General features: G+C 59.3%; 1 protein-coding gene across 5 annotated transcripts in view; it reads left to right on the forward strand.

Moving 5' to 3' along the window:
• ACOT7 (acyl-CoA thioesterase 7) overlaps positions 1-15,008 on the forward strand; it is a 110,089-nt gene extending 95,081 nt beyond the window's left edge. For all 5 annotated transcript variants that reach the window (XM_055582444.1, XM_055582442.1, XM_055582445.1 and 2 more), the window contains exons 8-9: positions 2,411-2,595; positions 14,623-15,008. In XM_055582444.1, coding sequence (XP_055438419.1) covers positions 2,411-2,595; positions 14,623-14,721 — 284 coding nt within the window. In that variant the 3' untranslated portion in view covers positions 14,722-15,008. The remainder of the gene's footprint in view (positions 1-2,410; positions 2,596-14,622) is intronic.
• Positions 15,009-17,290: the final 2,282 nt, after the last annotated feature.

Consider the following 17,290-nt stretch of genomic DNA (forward strand, 5'->3'; position numbering starts at 1 on the left):
GTGGAGTGGGCGTGTCTGTTTCCACAAAGCTGGGCCCATCGCTGTGACCCCCACCTCTGTGGACTGACCGCTCCATGCTTTCAGGTTCTGGGGGGAGCCAGCGACATGGCAGTGGCTGGTGGGAGCCTTCCTGGCTCCTGGGAGCTGACAAGCTATGGATGTGGCCAGAGCTGCCCTGGAGTGTGGCTGCCCCATCCCCAGTGATGACCGCAGACCTCAGGGTTGTACTTTCCCAGCCAAGAGTCAGGGAATGGTGGCCCTTGGCTGCACTGGAGTCTCTTCTTGTCCGTTTGAAATCCAGTCACTGCACCTCAATTACCGAGTCTGGCTTCCTGTTTTTAAGCACCTCTATGTGGGGCAGCCAGGGGTGAGTGGAGCCTGGGGCTCGTGAGGCAGGAGTGTTGCCATCTCTGAGAGGTGGAGGCTGGTGCTGGGGCTGTACTGAAGCTTTCCCGACTTCTAGGAGGCAGTCATTGTGTCTCCTACCGTGAGTGGCTCTCAGGACCATGTCCCCTCGGGTCTCATGTACATCATCAGCCTGCTTTGTTTCCTGAAGTCAGTTTTGATGAGAAATTTCTTCACATTTCTACCCAAAATGATCAGCCATGTGGTTGGTGGGGGGCTTACACAGGAGATAAGGCATGGGTGTGTTTTCATTTGTTCTTTGAACAAATGGTTGTTAAAAGGCCCTGCATCCATTGCCCCTGCATCCCTGCCCCTTGGCCGGGAGCTCTGGTGAGTTTCCTCTTGAGGAAGGGGCTTGATCCTGCTTCTCAGCACGTGGCCCCCCAAGTCCTCTGTCTGGTCGTGGGTGAGAGGGTGCTGGCCGGCACTGTGGTAGGCTGATGGGGATGGGTAGGGATGCCGGGAGATCCTCAGGGACGCCCACCTAGAGACGGCCCACGGGGGCCACGTGGGGGCTGTTCCCAGGGTGGGCCTAGGCACTTTGCCTGTTGCTGACTCGTTGGCCTTCCTTTCCCCCAGAAGTGGCCATGTGTGACACGGAGTGCTCCCTGTGAATATGGGGTGAGTGTGGCACAGAGCATCTGTACTTTATAACACGAATAACTGCTCCCGCTTCTGATTGCCCACACGCTGACCCCTAACCATCACCCGCTGCCCCGACTCATCTGTCCTCCTGGTCTCTAAACATGTCTTGTGGGGCTGTCTCTGTGGAGCTGGGACATTGGGGTTCTCGGGTATTAGAAGGTCACTGCAGCCAGCTCTGGTCTAACCTAGACAGGAATTTCCTTGAGCCTGGCCCAGAAGCAGACTGATTTGGGGTGGTGGTCCTGGGCACGTGTCAGAGGAAAACCCTAAGGATCAGTGCTGCCTTGGGGTACAAAGCACCATCAGTGGTGGTAATGAGTGTACTACATGCCTGCCACCACCAGGCAGGAGCCTCAGCACCTGGCTTGTTTTATGCCAGCCCGTAGTTACCCCGAGGGGCAGCTGGAGTCTGTTTTATAGGAGAAAAACTGGGCTCCATGAGGTTAAGTCAAAGGAAGGGAAGACCAAGGTCAGAGGTTGCAGGGAGCCTGTGACCGGGAGAGATGCTCTAGGGTAGGTGTTCAGGACCCAAGGGTGTGGGGAGTGCGGAGAGATTGGGTGGTGGCGGGGTGAGAGCAGGGGACCCCCCCCCACCCAGGACAGTATCACAGGAACGTGTGACCATCTGCGATGGAAACTGCTAGAGTTGGGAGGTGGGGGCACACAGGGACTCTGACCACAGAGAGGGCCGCGGGGGTGTCTTTGGAGGGCAGATCTTTGGCTCAGGGGAGAGTACTGGTCCCATGGGCAAGACTGTCGGGGAGGAAAGCCAGACAAGACAGACGCAGCCCTACCTGGACAGAAGGTAGGAAGGAGACATGGGCTGAAGTGCAGACGGTGGCTCCAGGGGACTTAGGATCATGATCAGCGTGAAGGCTTGGCCTGACCATACATGCAACCCTGCCGTCAGACCAGCATCCAGAATGTTAGAGCCAGCCGGGAGGGACTGGGGAGCGTGGAGGAAGGTTCTTTAATGGCCCTTAGAGCAGCTGGCGGGTGGTGGTAGGGCAGCCATGCAGCTCCAGGGGCACAAGTAAGGCCAGAGCGTGGTCAGCACAGATTGAGCCTTAACCTGCCGAGGGACCTGAGAACAGGTGAGGGGCCAGCACCCTTCCCCAGACGCTGCCACCCCGGGGGTAGAGACCCTCGCCTGGGTGGCCACCGGGATCCCTTCAGCTCTGAATGTTTCCATAAGTGAGGGAGGCCCACTTGCCGACCAGAAAGCGAACACCCAGGGGCTCCCATGTGCTGTCGCTGTGACGTCCTACGTGAGCGCTGTGGTCTGCTGTCTCACTGGCGTCTGCAGCGCCCTCCCTTCCCGGCCTGGTCTGGCCGCCCTGACCCGCTGTCTGCTCCGCAGGCTGTGTCATCACCATCTCCGGACGCATGACCTTCACCAGCAATAAGTCCATGGAGATTGAGGTCTTGGTGGACGCCGACCCCGTGGTGAACAACTTTGTGAAGCGCTACCGGGCCGCCAGTGCCTTCTTCACCTACGTGTCCCTGAGCCCGGAGGGCAAGTCTCTGCCTGTGCCCCAGCTCGTGGTGAGTGACCCCTCTGGCCCGTGTGTCCTTGGGAGTGACTGACCCCCATGCTGGGCCAGCCTACTGGGCACTCACCGGGCTTCCAGGAGAAACTGAGTCGCAAGAGTCTATTCTGGGCCGCTGGGCCCCCCTCCACTCCTGAGGGGCCAGCCACCTTGGCTGAGGTGCAGGTCACATGTGAGAGCCCATCCCTGGGGGCGCGGGGGAGAGGCTGGGCAGACAGTGTGAGAGGTGATGCCCCTTACAAGCTCCTTGCCGAGGGATAAGCATGTTGCCTTTGGGGTCCTGACGCTGTGTACGATTGCTGGAGCGGGGTCGGGGGAGAGGACCCTCCCAGGGTGAGCTCTCAAGGAGCCCCTGGCCTGAGTCCTGCACCATGAGGCCAAACCAGACCCTGCACCTTGAGGCTGGGCCTCATGGCCTTTCCCAGCCTGGGTGCAGGCAGGCAGCTACCACCACAAGCAGACCCTGGGTCTCCAGTCCAGGCACAGATCCTGGAGGGCCTCAACCCCCAGCAGGGTTCCCTTGGAACTGTCCTGGGTTCTACAACCCAAGAGGCTGCTGTTGGGGCTGCTGGGGGTGAGGGTTATGAGCATTTTCTTTATTTGGAAAAGAGAAGGTTGGATTCGCTGAGCATGTAAGGATTTCCCTCCCTCTTGCCATCCCCCTCAGTGTCCCTCCACCAACCCCTATCTCAGCTCTTAACACCTGCAGGTCCCCAGCGCTCAAGGCCACAATCACAGGAGTCTTCCCTCCCTCACGCCTAGCCCTGCCTGGTCCTGGGGCACCACCCTGCTCCTGTCTGGGATCACTGACAGCACCTCCTCCTAGTCCCTCCCTCCTTTACACACTCACCCACATATACACACACGCGCACACATACACTCTGTTCTCCAGCACAGGGGTGATTTGTTCTCAGCTGTGCAGATCTTGTCACTTGCCTGCTGAAACTTCAGGATTCTGGTTCATTTAGAATAAAACCCATGGTCCTAAGGCTCATGCCTTGAGGGTCCGTGCACCCTGCCCTTGCCACCCACTCCACCCCAGCCTGCTTCTGCCTCACCTGGAGCCCTGCTGCCCCCACAGAGGTTCTAGGCCACCTGCAGGGGTGAGTCCTCACCCCCCAGGGTGAGCCCAGTGTCTCCTCCTTGGAGGAGCCTCACTGACCCCCATCCAGCATCCCCATCGTGGTCTGGCCTTGTCCCCACCTGCCCTACTCCAAAGCACCAGCCCCCCGATTTGGTGATGCTGGTCACTTGCCGATTGTCCTGCCCCCACTTGTCTGAGTCTCACAAAGACTAGAACACGTGTGCTCCCTAGGGGTCACTGGGGCTGCAAGTTTCAGTACTTGGGGGTGCTCTCTGGAAAGTGCGTGAATCCTGCTGTGTGCAAGGCCTGGAGCGAGAGACAGGCAGTGTGGGTGCTCAGGGGAGCAGGGTGTGTGCTGGGCTGGTGGCTTCCACCTGAGGGCTGTGAAGTGGTGCCCAGGGGGTGAGCAGGAGCCCCCAGAAAAGCCAGTGGGTAAGGGCCATCTTGGGAGGTCCAAGGAGCTCAAATGCTAGCAACTTTGCATGAGCTAGCCATGGGAGAGCCCAGGAGTTAGGGAGGAGAGGCAGCCAGGATTGGGGGTTGGGGGAGCAAGTGGTGAGGAAGCCTGGCACTCGGTAATTGTGTATTGAAGGAATGAGGAAGGAATGAATGAACAAATGAAGGAATGAATGACGCGTCCAGATTTCCCTTGAGGCTAATGAGAGCTTTATAATCTCACACATTCCTTAGTGATGCCTATCTGGTAAGTGCCCTGCCTGGAGCTCTGAGTCCTCTGCCTGCTTCTCTCGGCCAAGCTCAGCCCGGCACTGGGGACCAGGCTCCCCTGCGCGTTACCCTCTTACACTGGTGAGGACCCCCTCAGCCCAGCAAGGCTGAGTCACTTGTAGACGTTCACACAGCTGGCCTGTGGGAGCCTGGGTGTGGAGAAGGCCTCTCTGTTCAGGCTGCTCCTGGTTGGTCTTGTCAGGCCCTGGGTCTGCCACTACGGGGCCAGGAGGACGCCAGAATCCCCAGCTGAGGTTGGGCTGGGCTGTGCTGAGCACCCAAGCCTGGGCAGGGGTGGGGGTGTGTTGGGGTCTCCAATGCCTGGCACTTTTGTGGAACTGGCTGGCAAGCGACTCGGGCCCCCTGCCAGTCTGAGCCCTGCTTCCAGAAGCGTCTCCCAGGGCTGCCACCGCCCCCGCCGCGTCTGTGCCCCACGCAGATCCCCAGCTCCTGGAGAAGAGCGTGTACCGAGGCCTCTGCCACAGTAAACATATGGCGCTGAAGCTCGCTTCCTCTTGGGGCTGCACAAGGTCCTGCGTGCTTCTTCTCTGGCTGAGGAGGGCTGCCTGGCCTGCGTGGGGACTGCACGAGGTCCTGCGCGCTTCTTATCTGGCTGAGGAGGGCCGCCTGGCCTGCGTGGCGGGGTGCTTCTTGGTGGCAGCTGAGTCCGCCCTCTCCGAGATGCTAACGTGCCTCCCCCACCCCACTCCTCCTCTCTGGGGCCTCACAGGCCTGCGGGGGAGCCATCAGGCCTCATGAAGGGCCCTGACGTGGCCAGAGGAGCCTTCGCTGCCCACTAGGCCCTCTCCTGTCCCTCCCCATCCCCCACGGCCCCTCCTGGGGCTCTGGTGAAGCAGGTTGGGGAGTGGGGGAGGCTGCAGAGACGAGGGCTGGTGAACCTGGCCTTGAAAGATGGGGGCTTCACCGTATTGAAGGAAGGAAGGGGTGGCCAGGGAGGGTGCCGTCCTCGGGTGGGCTCTGGACTGACACCTCCCCTCATACAGCCTTGGCCCTGCTGCCCGGGGACCAGGCCTGTGGGGGGCGAGGGTAGGGGTCCATCAGCCTCGGCCTCTCCTTCCCAGGTCCTCAGCCACAGTACCCCCCACCTCACATTGGTCATGGTGGGTTCCCTGGGAAAGCCTTGCCTCCCCACCACCACCTCCCAGCATTCTTGATGGGCTTTCCTGAGCCCAAGGACGGGGTGCTCACCTCACCTGCACGCCACCCTGATGGCGCAGCAGGATGACTGCCACCCTGCCTGGCCCCCTTGGTTGATGATCTGTGTCCCCTTGATCTCTGCCCACAGGCCTGACCTCCAGCCTTGATCCTCTTGGCCCCAAGTGCAGGCTCACCCTTGTTCTCTCCAGACCCTTGTCCCGTCTCTGTCCATGTTGCCACAGGGCCCCTTGGGGACACCTGTCAGCCTGTCCGCCCCCAGCATCTCCGTCCTATTTACTGAATTTGCACCACACACAAGCGGGGCCTTGACCTCCGTCCTCCCGCCTCCCTCGCCTCCAGGCTCCAGCAGGGCGGCCCCATCCAAGGACGCTCTCCGTCTTTAATCTCACTGGCCTCTCTCTGGCTTTGGCACGACTCAACTGTGAGGGACTCCTTAGAGTCCAGACAGCCACCCCATGGCCTCATCACCTGGGCTCTGAGAGAGCCTGCTTGTACCCTGCCCTCAGTTGGGCGTGGGCCCAGGCCCCAGGCCGCCTCCTCTGTCTTCTCCACAGGGTCTCAGCAGGCATCTCAAATATAACATTCCCAGCCACCTGCCCCCCAAACCCCGCTCTTCCTGGTGTGTTCAGCTTGGCTTCTCTCTGCCCCCTCAGCTCCAAGCCACATACCCGCCCTGTTCCTGCTACCACCTCCCTGACTGCACTGTGTCCGAGCAAATGTTAGAACAGAATCACGTTTGCTGCCTCTCCCACCTTGATGGTTCAGCAGCTCCTTGGTGCCCTGGGCACAGACGGGTCTGGCCAAGTCGGCCGCCATTGTTCCTCAAATCCCCACCCCAGTCCTGCCTCTGGGCCTTTGCACTGGCTGTTCCTCTGCCAGGACGCTTCCCTCCAGTCATCATGGTGTCAGCTCCTGCCATAGTTTCCCAGATAACTTCCTCCTTCAATGGTCTTCCCTCCTCTCTCTGGATAAAGCCTTATTACTCCTCCCCCATCACCCAGTGACTCCTGGGCCTGGAAAGAACCTGGAGTTGGTGGAAGGGGGAGCTCAAAAGGAGCCAGGAACTGAGAGGGCTGGGGATGGGGCTGGTCACAGGAGAGGAGGGGCAGCGACCACCTGTGGCCCCCCCAGCTGCTAGAGCGCAGGCCTGGCCCAGGACCTCCCTTCCAGCCCTTTCCTCTGCTGTTGGCTGAAGGAGTGGGGCCTGCAGGGCCCCCCAGATGGCCCTGAGACCAAGGATATCTGAGGATATCCACCGTCTTCGTTTTGAAAAGGCTCCTTCCGTTGTAGATGCAGGTGGACAGACCGCAAGGTCTGCGGTCCGGCTGTTGGTGGTTGTATGGCGCGCCCAACCAGGGGCTGCTTTAGGCTCAATTGAAGGCACTGCGGTGCCCCTTCTGCCCTGCCTGTACCCCAGAACTCAGCCTGCTGGGAAGACCAGTGCCAGCAGCAATCTGGGAATCCATGGAGAGCTGCCTGTGGTCATGGAGCCCTTTGTGGAGGAGCCCCTGGCCTTCCGGGGCTGGGCCCGTCTCTGTACCTGGGGGGCTGCCTGCGCCCTCTCCAGAAACCCAGGAACCTGGGATGGGGTGGGCAGGCGAGAGGAGGTCAGCGGCTTGATGAAGGGGATGGGACGGGGACTGAACTCCCAGGTTTTCAGAGCCAGTGCTGGTGATGGCCGCTGCTCGCCGGCTGGCTGCATGTAGACCCAGGCTATCCTTGCTAATTAAAGATGGTCTTTGATTCTTCACTGAGGTGTCCTGGGGCCACTGATGTGGATAAAAATAGCCTCTGGTTGGGGAGGGTGGGCAGAGTCCCCAGCCTCCAGCCTGGCCTCTGCGGCACTCACTGGGGAACCACCAACACCGTGTTGTCTGTCTCTGAGCCCACGTGTGGCACGTGGGGGCTCAGCCCTCCCCACCCCCATTGTCAGCACTTCTCCTCCGGTCTATTTTTAGCTCCCATCCCCAAGGCCTGGCTGACACGGAAGGCAGCGTGGCTGTGGGAGTTTTTCTTGATGAATATTTTATGCTGGGAGGGCCCGCTGCACCACTCCAGCAGATGCCGGCACTTCCAGGCTGATTGTTAAAGGCGAGTGTGGCCTGTGGAGCCAGCCAGCTCCCTCTGAAGGCCTCCTTGTGGCCGTGCCCTCTGACTTCGAGGGTCGGGGTGAAGGGCAGAGTTAGAGGGGTTGGCTCCCAGAGACCCACTTCCACCCTGGTCCCAGCACCTCCCAGGGGTGGCTTTTCAACCTGGGAGTGGGAGGACTTTAGTCCCCCCAAATGTGAGAACTAGTGGACCCTGTGTTCAAGCGGGGGCAAGGCTGGTTTCCGTTCTCTGGTTCAGTTGTGGGTGCTGCAGACCCCGAGGTCCCGGGAGACCCACGTTGGGGGAGGTCTCCCCTCGCCAAGGGAGCCACCTGGACCCTGTGCCAGGGCAGTCACATGATGCCAATTTTGGACACATGCATTCACAACTGCTTCATGGGTCATTTGGAAAAGGATCATTTGTTTTCTCCGGTGAGCTGAGCAGCATGGCCACGTCACATTGGGGTCACGGAGCAGGGTCTTTTCAAAGCCGGTTTGCTTGGCTCCCAGAAAACCCAAACCTCAGAGCAACCTGCAGTGCGGGGGTTTTGGCCACTGCTTGTAGACCGTCATCTCCTGGTTCACCAGGAACTGCTGACAGGTGGAGGACAGCGCCTGGACCCAGGAGCCTCCGTCGCCAGCACTGAAATGACAAATCAGGATGAAAACAGGAGGTAGGGAGGAAATCAAGGAGGCCACCGGCCTTCCCTCTACTCTTGGAGGGGCTGGCTCATAGCTGGCGGGGCTCCACCAAGAAGTGGTGAAATGTGAGCTCTGCACTTTCTCAGCTGTAGGTGCTTCCTCTTTCCATCACGGCCAAACCTCAGGGCCCCATCCAGGGCCAGTCACCATATAGGTTTCCTGAGGACCGGCTCCCAGGGCCTGGGTGCCCGTGAGGCCGTTCCCTGTCCCCAGGACAGGGCCGGTGTTGGGGTGTGCTCTGGGCCCACAGCGGGAGCTGAGCACTGAGTTCACACAGTGCCGACCCACCTCCTCACTAAGTGTTGGGGTGGGTTATCCACACCCACCCAGACCACAGTGACAGCGATGAGATGTGACTTTGATGTAAAGTCGATATGGAGCAGACCTTGAACCCCTTGGCCAAGGCGGCCCCTTCCTGGGTGCTCAGAAATACAAGGACGAAAAGACCCTGGACCCCCAGGGTAGGAAGGGTGCAGAAGGGCCTCCCCACTCACTGGTAGTTGCATACAGAATCAAAGAATAGCATGCCAGCCCTGCCCGCAGGAGCAGAGATGCTTCATCAGGGGCGTTGTCCATCCCCAGGTGTACTGGACACCCCACTCGTGCCTCCTGTCGCCTGCGCAGGCCCCTATCGAGCCCCTCGGTGGTCTGAGCCTTCTGGAGCTGCTCGAGGTGGAGGATGCCTGAATGTGTCCTCTGAGCAGAATCCTCAGTTCTGAATCGTCATTGTTCAGTCTCTCGGTCGTGTCCGACTCTCTGCAACCCCATAGACTGCAGCACGCCAGGCTTCCCTGTCCTTCACCATCTCCAAGTTTGCTCAAACTCATGTCCATTGAGTTGGTTCTGATCTTTAACACAGTCATGTCGGTTTGGGATTCAGACTTTCTTGCTTTGATCTTCATTGGTTTGCTTGTTCATTCACTCAGCAGAGGCTTCCGGGACCCCACTGTGTTCCGGGCATCGTGTGGCCTCACACAGACGGTGGGAAAGATGCCGACACAGAGTGCATGCAGGGCAAGGGCTGGCAGTGAGAGCGTGGCTCCTGGCCCGGCCCGGCCCGTGGGAAGGGCTCGGCGTGTCGGCACACCCCGCCCAGGGGCCAGCACAGCGAGCGGGTCCTGAGCCCCCTCTCCTGTGGGGGTGGCACCCTCCCGCCTCCTGCCTGCAGCACCTGTGTTCCCTGCCTCCTCTTGCTGCCTGTTGGCCCTTCTGCAGGTGGACGTCATGGTCGCACAGGAGGCAGTTACTTGAGGAGCACAGCCAGTGCTGTAGGGTGAGGGGCGCCCCCGGTGAGGGTGTTCACGACTCTCCACATTGGCTCTGTCATTGGAGGCTGTGATGCTGTGTGCTGGGGCTGCGGTGCTGAGCCCGGCGCAGTAGCTGCACAGTCCAGCCTGCAGCCCCTGGGAACTAGACACCGGACCGCAGACTGTGGCTTCCCAGTGCGCAGCCCATCCCCGCCCCAGGTCAGGGTCTGTGGGCCCAGCTGGGGGACACAGCCACCTGTGGGCAGCTCGCCAGCGCCCCTGGCCACACCACCCCGAGTGGCCCAGTCATCAGACAATATCTTAATTGCCTGTATGATTGTCCCAAGATCCCTTTCCTCCTGTTATGAAAGCCGGAGAGGCTGTGCTGCGTGGCTTCCTAATTAAGAAGGTCTGCGTCCCTCAGGCTCACAGGAAGTTGTTCTATCACCACTGGAAACCCTCTTCGCACCAGACATTCATTAATTACAAAAAGGACAAGCTCTTGATTTTACTGAGGGTGGGACTTAGTCACTCACCCTCTCTGCCAAGTTCCAAATGTGTGTTCCTGAAGCACAGAGAATGCAAAATGGAAAACATTTGGTTTGCACTGTTAGGCTCTGAAAGCCAGAGGCTTCCCCACCAGTGGAAAGGAGCCCGGGAGACAGTGCTGGTGGGAGGAGGGAAAGATGAACATCGGAGGCCCAGAGCCAGCAGGCAGGAGCCAGCGGGGCGCCCCCAGCATGGGGGGCCCAGGCCCCGGGACCCCACCCCCACCCCTGTGTCCCTGGGCCTGAGTATGACCTTCCAAAGATCCAGCTGCCTTAAGTTGAGCCCCAGGGCCAACTGCCCTCCTCCCAGGGTATCAGCTATGTGTTGGCAAACAGGAATACACTTCGTCTCTGAGGCTGTTCATGATGACAGGAGTTCATGAGTGTGATGCTGGCGAGCACACACACAGTGTAACCGCTGTGAGTGGAGAGCGGCCTGCACTGGCCCCGCAGGAGACCCTTCACCACGTCACCTCCTGGAGACCCCTGGTTCGCAGCTGGCCCTGGGAGCATCCTGGAGCCGCCTGGCCACATGGCAGGTCCCGGTGACCCCATGGTCCTTGGCACCCCTCCGAGGAGGGCAGAGGCCCAGGTGCAGGTACCAGACCTGGTCAATTCTGGTGTCTGTCCAGCGCCGAGAAAAGTGTCCAGAGCCTTTGGTGCACACTCTCTCTTCCACCAGGCAGGTAAACGGGTCACCGCACCCTGAGCTGCCAGTGGGCTCCTTTGCTGTCACCTGTCCTTTTTCAAATGCACAGGAAGCCCTCCCCCTCAGGCTGGGGGACGGGCAGCCTGCAGGAGTTGGTAGCTCCTGCCAACAGCTATAGGCACTTGAGAGGAAGTGTGATTCCTATGGAGGAGCTTTGTCCTTCTCCCCGTCACCTCCAACCCCCCATTAAAAACAGCAACAGCCAACAACTTATGTATTTATTTACTTTGCCGGATGGAGGGAGACGGCTGTGAAGAGGCAGCAGCAGCTGGGCTGTGGGTGGGGCCGCGTGCAAGGAGCCATCTGTCTAGTTCTGTCAGCTCCACGCCCAGCAGGGAAGTGGTGGCCCCTCTTAGTCACTTGGCTGGGAGAGCTGTTTATCTGAGCTCGCAGCCCTGGGGAGGCTGAGCGTCCAGCAGCCGGCCAGGTAGGACCCTGCCTCCACCTAGAGCAGAGTTGCTCACCCCTGGCTCTGTTCTTCCCCCACATGCCTCTCCCCAGCCCTGAGGTGTCTTTATAACACCTCCCAGGGCAGGTGGGCAGGAAAGGGCCATCAGCATGTGGGGTGGCAGCACGAATCCACAGAGCCCAGAGCTCCCCACAAAGGCTGCCGTCCCCGGAGACAAGGTGAGGGGTGAGCCCTCGCCAGCTCCTTGTTCCCAGGCTGAACAAGGTTTGGCCGTGCTCTGAAGCCGGCCCGCTGCCCACACATCCATCATCAGGCGGCAGGAGGTCTGTCTGAGGGCAGATCCTGGCTGATGAATTAGCTGCGGAATATTGAACGTCAGGGACTCGCTCGGCACAGCAACCTTGGGGCTGGGTGCCGGGCGCTGGCTCCTCCCCACTCCCTGCCGGGCGGACACTGGAATTGACCAGGTCTTATACCTGCATCTGGGCTTCTGCCCTCCTGGGGTCGTGTACTGAGAGAAACGTCCAGAACCTTCAGTGCACATGTCTAGAGACTTCTGGGGGTGGGGTAGCGGCAGTCGTTTGGGGGAACCTGATGGAGGGCCGGGCTCGTCGCAGCCACACATCAGGGCCACGTGAGCCCCCCCACCCTTGAGGGTGCGTTGGGACCTGGTGGGAAGGGAAGGCGCAGCGTCCGTCTCCTCTTTGCCTCCTCTGGGAGGCGCTGATGCCAGGGCTGGAAGGGGAATGTGCCCCTGCCCCTGGCCTGTCCTCTCCTGGGTGCAGAAGGCTGTAGAGGCTGGGCCCCTGCAGACACAGTTAGGCTCCAGATTCATTCTGGATGTTCACCAGGGTGATGCTGGAGGGCCACCGTGTGCCCTGCTGCCCACCCTTGAGAGCCTGTCAGCACAAGCTGGCCTGGGGGATGGCAGCAGCTCAGACTGTGGCTCTGCCTCGTACAGGCTGTTGCTTGGGCAGATCACTCAGCCTCTGCCCCACGTCGTCATAGGAGGGGGGCGTGATGACCCTGGACGCCTCCAGGGTGGTTACACAGACTCTCACCAGCTGGGGGGGTGCCCGCATGCCTTTCCAGGAGCCCTCACCACACCTGGACCTTGAGACCATCTTCCTCTGCTCCACTTGGTCTTGGTCCAGGCCACTGTCTCTTTCCTAGTGCAGCACCGTCCGCCTCTTTCCTGATGTGTGGTCGGCCATTCGGTCAGCTCCCCGAGGCAGGGTCCCATGGAGGGTGCTCGGCATGCTCGTGGGAGCATGTGCGTCCAGGCCAGATTTAGTTCTGTGAACATCACCTCTGCCCTGCTGTCTTCCTCGTGTGCCCAGATTTGGGTGGGGGCCCGCCACGCTGAACCTTCCCTTTGACTTTCTGTAAACTCGGATGACACTCACACCTCTGCGGTGGTTTTGAGATATGATTATGTGCTGTGTGGTTGCCCGTGTAAATGTACAATCCAGTGGGTTTTTATGTATCATGGATGGGAGCCACAGGTCTCAACCATGCCAGGCAAGTCCCATACAGAGGTGGGAGAGGAAAAAGTCCCCACTGTCTTAGCCTGGTGGCCTTGACCTTGCATTCTTGGCCACTTTGGCTGTGCCTGCAATGACGGAGACCTGAGTTTGATCCCTGGGTCAGGAAGATCCTTAGGAGGAGGGCGTGGCAACCCTCTCCAGTATTCTTGCCCGGAGAATCCCTCGGACAGAGGAGCCTGGCAGGCTACAGTCCATAGAGTCATAAAGAGTCAGACATGACTTCCATTTTCATTTAGAACAGGGATGGACACGGAGAGGGATCAGGGTCCTTCCCACAGCGCTCCATGGGCCAGCTGCCTTGCATTGCCTAACGTGTTAGAAATGGGTCCCAGCCCCCGGACCCACTGCAGACACATAGAATCTGCGCTTACAAGATCCTCAGTGATGCGTACATGCGCATTAAGCCCCTGATCTCACACCTTTTACCTGGATGTATGTAGGAGCCTTGGGCTGGGCTCAGCAGGAAGTGGCCTTGTCTTCTTGGGGTGCCTTCAGCAGGGGCTGGAGTACTTGGGGCCCCAAGGATGTCTCGTGCCCCCCCCCAACTTAGAACTTCCTGCTAAAATGGAGATAGAACATTCCATTTTCCTGGGCTGTTTTAGGTCAAATTGCATAGCCTCAAGTTTCATTTTTTAAAAAGTCAGCCAGAGATGAAACCAGAGCCAGCCTTCAATAAAGTATCTTGGAAAAGTCAGCGTTTTCCACGTGTGCCCCGAGAGTCTTCATACAGGGACTAGAGGCACTCTAAGAAGCACAACCTAGTGCATCAGATGCCCAGATGTTCTGTTGGCTCCAAGCTGTGGGGTTCTGATAGTTCACACCTGGTGACATTTAGAGAACCATTTCTAAGAAGGCTGAAAGGGAGGGAGTGTTGGGTATAACCTGACATTCCGTCCTCTGGCTGATTGTTCTCTCTTTTGTCAATATACCATTTGCCTGTAAAACCCTTGGGCCTAAAAATAGCTGCTGGGGCTTGGTGTCATTGTAGATGAAGGGCACCTGCCCCATTTCTTTGGCTTTCAGACACCCTCAGAGTGTCGCAAGGCAGTGTTGTCCAGAGGAATTAGCAGAGCTCTTTAAGCCTGAATCCCTGACCCCTGGGCAGTGAGAAAGAACTCTGCAGTGGGACAGATGGGGTCTTGGAAGTGACCAGCTGGCGCTGTTGCCGTGACCTCTGTCTGGGGCCACAGCACTTAGTGGCTAGGTCAGGCCACCCTCAAGAATGAAAGGGGGTCTATTCACTGTCATACTGGTCAGCAGGCATGGGCCAGGATAGTCCTGGGCAAAACATGGCCTTTGGCCAAGTCTCTGGTCACTTGAGGACCTGGCTTCTTAGGTTGTACAGAGAAGAGGTGAGGTGGGCACCAGGTGCCACTTCCTAGGCCTCTGTGCTGGCCAGGGGTGACTGCCGACAAAGCGGTCACTCACTCCTGGTAAAGTGGCCAGTGAATAAAGTGGCCTTCTCAAGGTCACACAGCCAGCACGGTGTATGTCCCCACTTCCCTTTGGGGCAGAGACCAAGAGTAGCTGGCATTCCCTGGGAGTGCAAACACAGGGTCCCCCTTTGGCCCCTCTCCCAAGTTCATTATCAACTGCATTTCCAGCTGAAATTCATTCTCAAGAAGGCCCTGGGCTCAGATTCCACCTGCTGTGGAGAGTAATGTAGGGTCTCCGCCCTACGGGCTGCAGGAAGATGGGGCCTGGCCCGGCTTCTCTCTGCCCTCCAGGGGCGGTGCCCACATTCACTGGTTCTCTAACCTGCCTGCTCCTCTGTGTGTCCACAGCCCGAGACTGAGGACGAGAAGAAGCGCTTTGAGGAAGGCAAAGGGCGGTACCTGCAGATGAAGGCGAAGCGGCAGGGCCAGGCGGACACTCAGGCCTAGACGCCCCTCCGGCCTGGAACAGGCCCAGCACCGCATCATTAGAAGTTATCCCCCGGCCAGAAACCCAGTTCATGTTGACAACTGGGGTTGTGTGAAGTGTTCGTTTCTCAGTGTTAACCTCTCCTGAAAACCTCTACACCAAAGCTTTATTTATATCACCCCAGTGTAAACGCTACACAGTATTGTCCCAATGCCCGCGCAGTCCCTGGAAACCCTGGGGTGACCTGGGCACACACTGTACCGTATGTAGAGTTCAGCTTCACTAATAAAGCTACTGTTTGGCTGGACCTTGGTCTGGGTGGCCATTTGTCTTGGGGGGTTGCACTTTCCCTGGGTGTGGGATCTGGAGGCCACGCAGAGGCCTAGTGGGGGCCTAGTGGCCTGAGGGCCACCCTCCTGCCCCCCACTCCTCTGGGTGCCTGGACCTGGACCTGCCCTAGCGCCCACCTGTGTTTGCCTGATGACTTGCTGGTCAGAGAGATCACCCCTCCCTCCCATCCCACCCCCCACCCCAGCCCAGGGGCCTCGGTTCCAGGCTCTGAGGCCTCATCCAGTTCCTTCCCTTTGATGGGAGCTGGGGCACTTGTGAGGACTCAAAGTTTTGGCAGAAAGAGCCAAACTCGGGGACTTCCCTGGTGGTTCAGTGGCTAAGACTCTCCCAAATGCAGAGGGCTGGGGTTCAATCCCTGGTCACATGCCACAATGAAGATTGAAGATCCCTCTTGTTGTAACTAAGACACAGTACAGACAAATAAATATTTTAAAAAAGAAAGAGCCAAACTCAGCCAGACCAACCACAGCTACCCTGCCCTGAGCCCGGCCTCTCCTCACCAGAGGCACCTCAGACACCTCAGAGCAAGAGGCAGGGGTTCTACCAGAAGGGGACCTCCTCAGCTAGTGCCAGGGCCTCTGTGCCTGAGGAGGAACTCCCGGCCACTCGGGCAAGTGGGGTTACTGGGAAGGCTTGTGGCGTGGGGGTCTGAGGGGCAGTGTGTCAGCCCGTGTGCATGCATGCGCTTGCATCAGTATCCCTGTCTGCAAATACGTGTGTGCATGTGTGAGGGAGGAAGCTGTGTGTGTACGTGCGCCCACGCATCTGGTCCAGCAGCCTCAGGGCAGGTAAGCAGCTGAGGCCACTGTAGGGGCCAGGTCCCTACCCACCCACAGCTGAGAAAGTCCCTTCCAACAGCACTCCTGGTCACCGCTGCCTGTGAGGATGTTCCTGACCCAGGCTCATCCCCAAAGCTTGGAGATGAGACTGGCCGTCAACGGCGCAGCCTCACACAGGGCTCCCTTGGGCCCAGGAGAGAGAACGCGGCTCCAGATGTGCAGAAACGTCCGCCAAGACCTTCAGAATCTGTCTCGGCCCCAGTCCCGGCTGACGGGTTTGTTTCCTGCCTGGGAGCATCAGGAGGGAACACCCACAAGAGGCCACAGCAACCCTGCCCCTGGAGGCTGCCTCGCCTCCCCAGCTCCACACACCCGCTCCCATGCCAGCTTCCTGGGTGCCCGAGGCAGGAAGGGAGGAGGAAGCGGCCTGCCTGGCAGGGCGAGCAAGACCATCCTGTGCAGGCCAGCCAAACCTTGCCCTGAGAAACCATAGTCGGCCATGCCAGGCCCAGTACCCCAGTCCTGGGGTTCCCCAAGGCAGCCCTGGGAAGCTCATCTCCCATGTGCCCCCAGAGCCAGCTGGGGCAGGGGTACCAGTCCAAGTAGCCGTGGTGATCTGTGGAGGTGCACTTGGGGCCATAGGCGTGGGGCACGCTGCCCTCTGCCAGCTGGGCAGCAGCTGGGCCCAAGGCTCTGGACGGCTGGATGGCCTTAGAAATGCCACACTTGACTACCGGCTACCCTGTGTCAGCCTCCCACTGCTGCTGCTGGTCTGTTTACAACCAGGACCACACGGGCAGGGAGTTGGCCTGTCCACAGAGAGCTCACAGGGGCCCTGATCACTCAGAAGCCACACACAGGGAGCAGATGGCCCAGGACTCGCACTCACCAACCCCGTTTCATTGTGGAACCGTGCTATTCAGACAGCTTTAATGTGTCTCACAAGACTGACCCTAAGGCTCCCTCTGGGTCCCCTAAAAGCTGCTCCTAACTCTCCAGCTGTCTCCAGGTGTGAAGCCGGTGTAGGTGGGCACAGGATCCAGGCTATGGGGTGGCGCAGCCAGCACTCGCTGCATTTGGTTGACTCTGGTCCTGGGCAGATGCCTACCTTCCTCTGGGCACAGGGCTTCCTGCACATGGATGCCTCCCAGATGTGTGGTAGGACAATGCCTTGAGGCCCAGGAGTGACTCTGGAGGGCTTTGTCCAGGATGCATGTGGTCACTGGCTTCCTAGAAGAGGCAGGCAGCATCCTCTGGCTGGACGGGAGGCCAGGATGCCAAGATGCCAGCGGCTGCTCTCTCTTGTGATTTGGGTCTCCAGAGACCCCCATCAAGGGGACTACTGGATTTTCCCACCTAGCCTAGTGGTGACAGCCTCTGCCTCAGCTAGCTAAGTGTAGGGCGAGCTCCCGATGGTTGGAGGAAAGAGGGCCAGGGACTCCGACTCGCCCGTCCTGCC

This window comes from Bubalus kerabau, chromosome 5 (assembly GCF_029407905.1).
Source record: "Bubalus kerabau isolate K-KA32 ecotype Philippines breed swamp buffalo chromosome 5, PCC_UOA_SB_1v2, whole genome shotgun sequence".
NCBI classification, from domain to species: Eukaryota; Metazoa; Chordata; class Mammalia; order Artiodactyla; family Bovidae; genus Bubalus; species Bubalus kerabau.